At 43.2% G+C, this 10,504-nt stretch overlaps 1 protein-coding gene across 7 annotated transcripts in view; it reads left to right on the top strand.

Moving 5' to 3' along the window:
- Nucleotides 1-3,257: 3,257 nt before the first annotated feature.
- The window catches only part of LOC103244514 (uncharacterized protein IRF1-AS1-like), a 124,675-nt gene continuing 117,428 nt past the window's right edge, over nucleotides 3,258-10,504 (top strand). Inside the window, exon 1 of one of the 7 annotated variants that reach the window (XM_008014370.3) lies at nucleotides 3,258-3,946. In XM_008014370.3, the coding sequence (XP_008012561.3) occupies nucleotides 3,821-3,946 (126 nt within the window). In that variant the 5' untranslated portion in view covers nucleotides 3,258-3,820. Of the gene's footprint in view, nucleotides 3,947-3,998; nucleotides 5,619-8,547; nucleotides 9,587-10,504 lie in introns of those variants that run through there. The other 6 variants (XM_038008130.2, XM_073010707.1, XM_073010708.1 and 3 more) reach the window with 6 other exon arrangements.

Raw genomic sequence — 10,504 nt, 5'->3', positions numbered from 1 at the left:
AGAAAACTAAGGCCTCCCCAAAGCAAAATTATTTCCCTTTGGCTGTTCAGGAACAATTGCTCATCCCCTTTCAATTTTTTGACTTTTAACTCCTCCTCAAGGAAGTTAAAGGATGTTTTTTGCTATTGGTAGGTTGTGCTTTTCTAGAGGGAAATAGTTCTAATATTGAGATCTAAACTGAGAACTGCTGATTATCCATGGAACAAGCATTTTATAAACAAGACCAGACCCTAGCTCCCACAGAGGACATGGTTGATAGCTTAGTACCAAAGCACAAGCATTATCTTCTGAGTGGGAAAGCAGATATGGAGCTTCCTTGCCCACCTGACACCTGAGCCAACATGTGCAGAATTGGAGCCTTCCAAAACTTGGGCCTTTTCCAAGGTTCTCCAAGCCAAGGAAGGGCATCACTGTGTCAGCTTGGGTCCTCCTAGAGCAGACACCAACGTGGAATTAAACCTGGAAGAGTTTATTGGGGAAAATGCGTATGAAGAATAAAGAGGAGCAGAAGCAAGAGTAAGCAGAAAGAGCCTTACACCATAATGCAGGTCTGACCCCTGTGAAAGAGGAGAGGGAAGGTGGGAGGAGTAGATAGGAAGAGCCTCAGACTACAGAGCCACTCTGAGAAAGTGCTGGCCAGGCTGACAGGAAGCCCCAGAGTACAGGTGGCCTATTAGAGGAGTTTCGCCTCTGGCATTCTCTCTTACAGAGTCAAATGCATCCTGTAGCATTTAGGATGGCATTCTATATTTGACCAATTATTTGATTGTTTTATTACCTCACTCAAGAGTGTTTCCCGAGGGCAGAGACCACATTTATTTTTGTTCGTCACTGAATCCCCAGCATTAGCAGGGTAGCTGCATTTTGAGGTTGCCACAGAATATTTGTTGAATGAAGTATCTAAAAGGGTTATTTTTTTCATTTTTATCTGAATCACACATCAGGTATTTTTTTTTCCTAACCAGTGACTCCTAAGTTATATGCTGCTTGCACCATGCTTTCATTCCATTTATATCATTCTTCAGCTGTGTTGTGTGATTGTCAGCTGTGCCCCGCCCCCCAACCCTCCATTGCCCGCTTCTGTAGTAAAGTCTTTTGGGACTGGCCTTGGACTTGGACTTTTGCTTCTTTTGTGTCTTCATTGACTATCAGTGCAGGCCTGGATAAAGTGCTTGTTGCAGAACTTGCTACTGCACAAACTTTTGTTCCAGGGTTAGATCAGGAAGGGTAGTAAGGAAAACAGAGCTGTCTCCAAAAGGTGGGATAGAACGCTATCCTTTAGAAGTTAAATTATAAATCAAGCCAATCAGAGCAAAGACACAAAATGTCTCCATAAAGAAAAATAAGGGCTGCAAGACCTTACTGGGTAACATTACTCAGTAATGCCTTGCTCTATCTAAAAATGTATCCATCTGAGGAGGGGCGGCCTGGGTACCCTGATAAAGACAGCCTCATCGAAACAAACAGATGGTGTCCACCAGGCCCCATCTAGGGAGAACAGCAGGCCAGGCCAGCAGGGATGAGTGAACAGTCCTCCCTACAGGTTTTGACCTGTGTTGTGGAAAACGACATCCCACATTGCCCAAGCCTGATATCGTTAACCATTTAAGTCAGACAATTCACTCTTCTGATTCTGATTTTAGGCTCACTAAGCCACCTACTGACTACTGGGCTCCAAACTGCATGGCTACAAGAAGAGAATATACTCTTCAGGTGGCCTCAAGTCCTGTGTTCCTGACAGTCTTGCTTCTAACAGGAATGGCTAAGCTGCAGATTTTGGGGTCAGATGGCCTTGATTCAAACCCTGCCACTAACATACATAGTAACTATGTGACCTTGGGATTTCCTTCATCTTTTGTTCTCCCAAGTGAAAAATAAATAGGTTATAATATACCACATGGTAGTAGGGAGAATTAAATGAGGTAATGCATGTAATGCATTTAGCATAGCACTTCTCTAGCAAATAGTGAATGAAATCAATAAATTGGTATTCTGACTTCATGCAACAGTGCTAATCAACTATGGAACACTGGAAGTCAGATGAGATTTTTGGTCCCACAAAGTCAAGGACAAAACCTTGGGAAGTCGCCAAGATGAAAGACTTCAGGCCGGCCTTCACCTCCTGATGCTCTCTGTTCACATGTGTGATGTCTATAAAAGGTAACCAGGATTTGGCTTATCTTCTTATATCTCTTCCATCTTTTCCTGATCTTCATCTTCCCAAACATAGTTTTTATGCAGAAGTAGATTTAACTCTACTTTGCTATCTTGGAGTCAAGAATTGTCCTATACGGAGGAAGAGGCTCCAAGATTTGCCTTTTTTGTTTCGTTTTTCTTTTTTCCTTCATACTACAGACTAAAAGTATCATCTTCTGGACAGAGAAACAGGCTGTTGTTTTTCTAAGGTCATCATTTGGCCTGCCCCACTTTCCCACCTGCTCTTGAGGGAACTATTGCAAGGACACATACAAGCCCCTACATCAGTCACAGACCAGGGCCTCCATCTTGCAGGGAATGTGCCCAAATTACAAACAGGTAAACTAAAGTGACTCTGGGCAGATTTAATAGTTTATTTTGGTTTCTTGTTCCAGTTATAACAGACTGCTCTATGTTTGCTCTATGGCAAAAACTTTTATGTTTGCTCTGCAACAAACGTACACACAGGGCAAATTGTGTTTGGAGTATGGTGTCTTGCCAATGTTTTCTAAAAGCAAGTGAATAGAAATGCTTTCAAAAGTATTTTCAGACCTCAGTGGCCAGCGCTGAACACTGCTGTAGGAATGTCCATCAAATGTTGTGGCCGTGCTCTGCTCTAACAAAAACCTGGTTCCGTGGCATAATTGTAGGGGCTGTCAGGCTAAGTTTGAGACACCTTCCAAAAAAAATTTCAGGGCTTCCTCAGTCTTTAAACTCCAGAAAATATTGTCCAAACTTTCACAACTAACCTGTTATCATGGAGATAGCTCCAAGTTGACGCACTGGCCACTGGAGAATGTCTATCAAGCATCCAGGTAAATAATGACTTGGTTGCTGCCCTCAAGGAACCTACCTAGAGGCTGACAGAAAATTTTAAGTATTTTTTCCTTCTATTGTTCATTCCTAAAATTCTGGCGGTAGGTATGATTATTATTCCCATCCCACAGGGGAAGTAACTAAGTCTAACTACTTGAATATTTTGTCCCAAATCACTAACAATAAGAGATGGCCAGACACTGAACCCTGGAATCTCTAAATGTTTAGATATTGATGGGCACCGCTTAGACCAGGGAGTCCAAACCATAGGCTTGCTGTTCCAGTTTCTCTTATCGGATGGAGGGACCCCCATTTCACCGAGATCATTGACTTTTGGGTTCTCCGCTGACCCCAGATAAGATGCCTGGTACCTCGTGGTCAAGTCCCCTCCAACGGGGACTCCTCTGAGGCTTGGTCCCAGCTGCTCAGGCTGGCACCCGCCTCCTCAGGCCAGAGCCCAAAGCGCCGCCAGCGGTCAATTCCTGGGCCGGCTACCAGCCACAGGCCCAAGTAAACGCTGAATGAAGGGCAGATGGAGGAACCTGTCCCGGTCCGGCGAGAGCGCCGCGAGCGCCTTTCCGCTTACCGCGGGCCTGCCCAGCCTCCCGTCCAGCCCGGGCCCGGGTCCCGCCGAGGCAGGTGTGCGCGGCGGACTCGCTCTCGGGCACTCGGCGGGACCGAGCTCCACCCCGAACGCCACCGGGCAGGCCACGCGCAGACCCAAGCCCGGGGCCCCCGCCTCTGACTGCCGGCCCGCGCTCGGCCCCGGTCCCGCCTCCCGGAGGTTTTCGCTTTCGCTTTCCTGCCGATGTCGTTGAGGAAAATGAAAGTGGTTGTGTCCAGGACTGGCGCAGCTGCCGTTCCCGGCGAGGGGCGCAGAATGCGGCGGCGGCCAGCCTGGAGCGCGGGCCCTGGGGCGCCCGCGCAGGGCGAGGTAAGCGCAGCCCCTTCGCCTCCGCCTCGCGGGCTCCTCCTTGCGGACCCGGCGGGCCCGACGCCAGGCGGTTGACCTGGGCAGGGTCTGGGGTTCTGCCGTGGGGGCGGGGAGGGCCTGAGACGCGGCACCCCTAGGTTTCGTGGCTTTGAGCCTCCAGGGCGGGCTGGAAGACCTGGGAGGCCTCAGACAAGCGTGCCAAGGGGCTAGCAGCCCGGGGTCGAGCTGGGACCGTGGCAAGTCGGGCCACCTGACCACATCTTTCCTTTTTGTAGAGCACCGACCTCCCTGGGTGTTGGTAAAAATCAAAAGTGGGAGGGTGTACGTAAAATATCGAGCAGAATGCCTAACCTGAGCTCATAATCTACTCCCTCTGACCTGTCAGACTCATTTTTCCCACTGGGCCCTACCCCATCCCTCGTGTAGTTTGCGTAAGTTTCCTAGATCTGATGCACCTGGGGGCGCTTGGGGTGCCTTCCGAGTGTTCCCTAACCGAGCAAGCTGGCAGCTCATCTCCCTTGATCACAGGCATGGAGAGCAACTAGGCCACGATGGGGCCCCATTGCCCCGGCCCTGTCCATGTGAAGTCAGGGCCTCACTCTGCTGGGGCCCCCATCCCAGGGCTAGCATAGATGGTCAGGGATAGGTGCACTCACAGAAGGAGTCCTTCCCAGACCGGGAAATTTCCAGTCCACTGCATCTGCCAGCAGAAACATGAAAGATGCGTGCCACCTTGTCTTTGTCCTTCGTCAAGTATAGACAACTCATTATTGGTATGCAAGAAGGGGTTCCCCCGGCCAGCGCTGTGGAAACAGCCCCTGCCCTTAAGGCGTTCCCCATCCCCTGACGAGAGAAAATATGTATTCAAGTTGCCCATAAGGCAGGTTGTGCAGAACAAGGACAGATGAGTGAAAGAGCTAAGAGCTGAGAGTAAAGTGACTAAATCATCAGGCACTTAACTTACATTTAAGTAACGTCAGCTTTTGCAGGCCAATACCAAGAATCCCCTTTAAGTCAATTTTTGTCTCAATAATAATGAATTCAACCTAATCACACAGATCTGATCATAAGACCCATTACTGAAACAAAACTTGAATGATCTTAACTTTGATAAAACCATCTGAATTTGACAAAGATGGTCTAAGGTCCTAAGTTTTAAAACATGGGGTCCCCCGCTGCTCTACCCCAGGACGGTGTTGAGTACTGATTGCTGTTGCTGGGCACGGTGGCTCACGCCTGTAATCCCAGCACTTCAGGAGGCCAAGGCGGGCAGATTACTTGAGATTGGGAGTTTGAGACCAGCCTGACCAACACGGAGAAACCCCATCTTTACTAAAAACACAAAATTAGCCGGGCGTCATGGCACATGCCTGTAATCCCAGCTACTCGGGAGGCTGAGGCAGGAGAATCACTTGAACCTGGGAGGTGGAGGTTGCAGTGAGCCAAGATCGCGTCACTGCACTCCAGCCTGGGCAACAAGAGCTAAACTCCATCTAAAAAAAAAAGCAAATCAAATAAAGAAAATGCTGCTGTTTTCGTGAGCCAGAAAATTAGATGCACTTCCGTTCACATTCCTTTGGCAAGAACTAGTCTCATGGCTCTCACCTAATTGTGAGGTGGCTGGGAAATGTAGCCTGGTGGTGTTCCCAGGAGGAAGAGAACAGAGAGACTGGTGAGTACTCGTAACCTCTTCCACAATCGACTAATGTAGTGAATTACTTTATCATGATGTATTTGTAATATACTTTTGCATTTGATTAGGTAATATTTAGGAGTTTAACATCCATGTTTTTAAGCGAAACTATCCTGTATTTTTATTTGTACAGTCCATATTTAACATTTCAAAATTAAGTAACCTTAAGTTGGGCAATGTTTTCTCTTTTTTTCTATCTTCTAAAGCAACTCCATTAAGATAGAGATTTTCTGCTCCTTGGAAGTTAGTAGAAGGCACTTGTAAAATGTTCTGGGTCTGAAACTCTATGGGGAAGAGGTTTCAAAATTATTTGAGTCTCTTAAGTACTTATACACATTTTTTGTGCCAAATTTGGTAATTTTTATTTTCTAGAAATGTATTCATTTCATCTGTATTTTCAAATGTGTTATCATGTATTTATATTATTCTTTATACGTTTTAAAACGTCTGTTTTATTTGTCATTTCTTCCTTTTTCTGTAATCTCATTATTTAAAAATCTTGTGTCAGTTATTCTTGATCAGTCTCACTAGAGATTTGTCTACTTTCAAGTAAATACTTCGAGTTTTGTTAACCACCCTTTTTTTGGTCCTCTATGTCCTGCCCTTACGTTTATTATTCCGTTTTATTACGTTTATTATTACATTTATTTTTTCATGTTCCTTTGGTCATATGCTTTTGTAATAGATTCAAACAGTGTAGACATTTGTAAAGTGAGACAGGAAAGTCCATTTCAGCCTCTATAGGCAACCACAGATATCATATTGGGGTGTGTTTTTCTGGACCCTTTCCTATGCTTATACAAATATTTTCCTACAACTTTCTAAACTGAAACTCATAGGTAAACCGCTCTCTATAGGCAACCACAGATATCATATTGGTGTGTTTTTCTGGACCCTTTCCTATGCTTATACAAATATTTTCCTACAACTTTCTAAACTGAAACTCATAGGTAAACTGCTCTCTATAGGCAACCACAGATATCATATTGGTGTGTTTTTCTGGACCCTTTCCTATGCTTATACAAATATACAAATATTTTTCTACAACTTTCTAAACTGAAACTCATGGGCCTCTTTCTATGGTGTATACACACACATATGCATACATACACACACATACACATCCATTAAAGTGGAATATGTACCATAATTTATCCATTTTCCATTCATGGGCATTTAGGGTGAAAGTCTTGCTCTTTTAATAATGGAATTTAATTCATTCTTACTTATTTTGATCACTGATAAATATGGTCTTATTTTTGCTATCTTGTTTTGCCATGTATTTATCATGCATTTTTTTTCCTTGTGACTCTATGGATTCATCAAAGTGTATTTGTCCTCTGTGTCTTCTTTCCTTCTTTTTATTCAGTGAGTTGGAAGTTCTATATCTTACAATAGGCCATCATTTAGTTCTTAAGCTTAGATAAACTTGTATTTTTGTCTCTCGCAAAAATCAGAACCAATAACCTCCTTCCAAATATAATAAATTTTTTTTTTTTTTGAGACAGAATCTCGCTCTGTCACCCAGGCTCGAGTGCAGTGGTACAATCTCTGCTCACTGCAACCTCCACCTCATAGGTTCAAGCACTTCACCTGTCTCAGCCTCCTGAGTAGCTGGGACTACAGGTGTGCGCCACCATGCCCAGAAAATTTTTGTATTTTTAGTAGAAACGAGGTTTCACCATGTTGGCCAGGATGGTCTCGATCTCTTGACCTCGTGATCTGCCTGCCTCGGCCTCCCAAAGTGCTGAGATTACATAAGGATGTTTTTTCACATCTCTTTTTCCTCACCTTTTCCCCCACAGGCACATATACACGTAGGTATCTGCCCAGGAATAACCTGAACAATTCCAATTGTTATTAATTCTTCTTGCTTCAAAATACACTTTCCTTTTTCTATGTTAGAAATATTAACAATTGCATTAGTCTACAATCTAACCTATTTGTGCAATTGCATATTATACCAGGATAGGAAAGTTTAAACATGTATTTCTTTTAGACTTTTCATTGACTTGCTGAAAATTTGTAGTGAATTGTATCTTGAGTAATGCTTCTCTGGGTCTCTTATTTCCCAAAAGTATACTTTGGAATCCATGCAATTCTGATCCTTGTTTGACCTTTGCTGGCACAAAGGCATTCTGAAATATTTGCAAATGCTAAAGTCACTTCCTCATGTTTTACAGAGTTTACTTTAGCTTGGTGAAACCAAATGCAATATCAGTTTGTTGTAAGCTTACCACTAACTAAAGATTCATAAAATAGCCCTGCCCTAGGGTCAGGGACTAGCTAGAGGAGCATGAAAATAGTCTTTGAAGATTCAGCTGCTGGATATTTTACACCAAAAAGCTGAAACGTTTTAACTATTTCAATATTTTGTTTATAGTACTTAATATTTGTGAACATGAAGGAAAATGGGCACTCTTACAGTAAAACTGTGGTTAAACTAACTTGGATGGTGTTTGGGCTCTGGTTATCAGAAGCTCCTTAAAGTGTCCCTACCTTTTATCCCAGTTCTACTTCCAAGAATATGGCCTAAGGCATGTTTTCGTAGGAGGTTATTTCAGGTGGCGCAGGGTAATTCTAGTTGGGACACATTTGCCACATTGTCTAACACTGACTCACAGTGAGAAAGTTACTCCCATGCTCAGTTCCTTTTCAGTCTTCTGATCAAGGGAAGGAGAAAAACTTTAGCTTGGTGCTAGCATGCCTTCAACACCTCTCTCACTAAGCCTCTCTAATCTCCCATTTTATATAAAAGAATGAGCAAAGGGAGAGCAGTATTTTGACTCTATTTTAACCACAGTATTTTTTTATTCCAATAAAACATATTATGATTGCCTTCATTTATGGCATATGATGTTGGTTTTCCACTTAAATAGGTTTGCTTTTTTTTTTTTTTTTTTTTTTGATACTGAGTCTTGCCCTGTTGTCCAGGCTACAGTGCAGTGGCACAATCTTGGCTCACTGCAACTTCTGCTTCATAGGTTCAAGCGATCTCATGCCTCAGCCTCCTGAGTAGCTGGGACTACAGGCACGCACCACCACGCCTGGCTGATTTTTTGTATTTTTAGTAGAGACGGGGTTTCACCATGTTGCCCAGGCTGGTCTCAAACTCCTGAGCTCAGGCAATCCGCCTGCCTTGGTCTCCCAAAGTACTAGAATTACAGGTGTGAGCCACCATACCCAGTCAGGTTTGCTTTTAAAATACATTTGTTTAAGGACAGAAATGAGTTGATTTAAAGAGAAATGTTAAGTACATTACAGATGGTAATTAATTATAGCAAAATAGTAATGGCAATGCATGGATGTAGGAAATAGGACCCTAAGGAAATAATCAGAGCTATAGACACAGATTTATATCTAGGGATATTCCCGTAGATGAGGAAGTTCCTACCAATGGCTTATGTTACCATAAAGTTAGAAACTACTCAGTTGTTCAGCAATTAGGGATTGGTTAAGTGATTTTTTCGTACTTTCATATGATGGAATACTACCATTATGAAAAACTATATTTAATACATGGAGGATTATATACTGTTACATAAAACTGGTTATAAAAGTATATACAGTATTGTAATTTTGTTAAAAATGAAGTGAGTGTGAGTGTGTGTGTGTGTGTGTGTGTGTGCTTGTGCCAAAATCAATGGGGAAAAAAGACTAGAAGAAAATATTTCCAAATGTGTTATCTATGGATCATTGGACTACAGGAGTTGTTTATGTTTTCCTATAATAGACATATGTCACTTTTGTCACCAGAAAAAACAATATATCTATTTTTAAATTAACATGCTCCTAGGCCGACAGGACTACCTGGTATTTTGTCATCTGCAGGCATTCCTGGGTCCTTTCCTGCTCTAACAATTCAGTGAGGTCTCTGTGGCCTGCTGCAACATCATGGGGAAATAGTACCATTAAGACGTCATTGTCATCTCTCAGTACAATCCAAGGTACTTGGTTTTGGAGTGTGCATATTTATATTTTTGGAGTAGAATGGGAGAATGTTTCTAAAATTCTCTCAAATAATTTTTATTGCTTTTTCTTCTTGACAGCTCCATTAAACAGGACCAAATTAGGATCCCATTTTTTAAGTAGGTCTGGATTATTAAGCAAGAATAGAGAGATGCTGAGTCTCCTAGTTTCTTGTTTAGTCTTTCTTTAATTTCTACATTTTCTACTGACCATGAAGTTTTTAGATGTTGGATTTAATTATGGTTCTGTATCACCTAGGTTAGAGATGTGTATATTTAAATCTGGACCCCTCTCTTCCAGAATTACAAAATCTCTGTTCACGGAAAAAAAAAAAAAAAAAAAAAAAAAAAATTTTGCTGCAAGACTTAATGCTTAGCAGAAATAATTGCTACCTTTTGCCTAGTAAAAATTCCCCAAGTATTCTTTCTCAGGGCTTGTTCCTGGAGACACATGAACTTTTTTGTGGGAATGGGGTTGGCAGGTTAAGCAAGTTAATGGTGTGTCTGTCTGGGAGTGCTCTGCAGCCCTGGTGTGAGCTTCCTCCTTCTGTAAAAGTGCTGGGCTCTAGCCAGGGTGAGCCAGCCAGGGCCTGAGCCTGAAAGAGACCTGCTGTAGCATTCCAGTACCATCTGCCAGATTGCAGCGAGACCTTTGACTGGCCGGCTCTTCCTCTGCTTGGGTCCTTCAACTCCACTCCTCTCCATCCCCACGGCCACCACTGTGGTGCAAGCTCTCACACCTCTTGACTGAACCACAGCAGTGACCTCTAGCTAGTCCCTGCCTCCCCTTGCCCTTACGTCCAATCTGGTTTTTCACAGGAGCTAGTATGTCCTATTCTCCTACTGCTGCTGTAACAAATTACCACAAAGTCAGTACCTTAAAACAACACAAATTTA

Source organism: Chlorocebus sabaeus, chromosome 23, assembly GCF_047675955.1.
Source record: "Chlorocebus sabaeus isolate Y175 chromosome 23, mChlSab1.0.hap1, whole genome shotgun sequence".
Lineage (NCBI taxonomy): Eukaryota > Metazoa > Chordata > Mammalia > Primates > Cercopithecidae > Chlorocebus > Chlorocebus sabaeus.
Note: the sequence above shows the minus strand (reverse complement) of the source record. Positions and strands in the feature narration are given on the sequence as shown.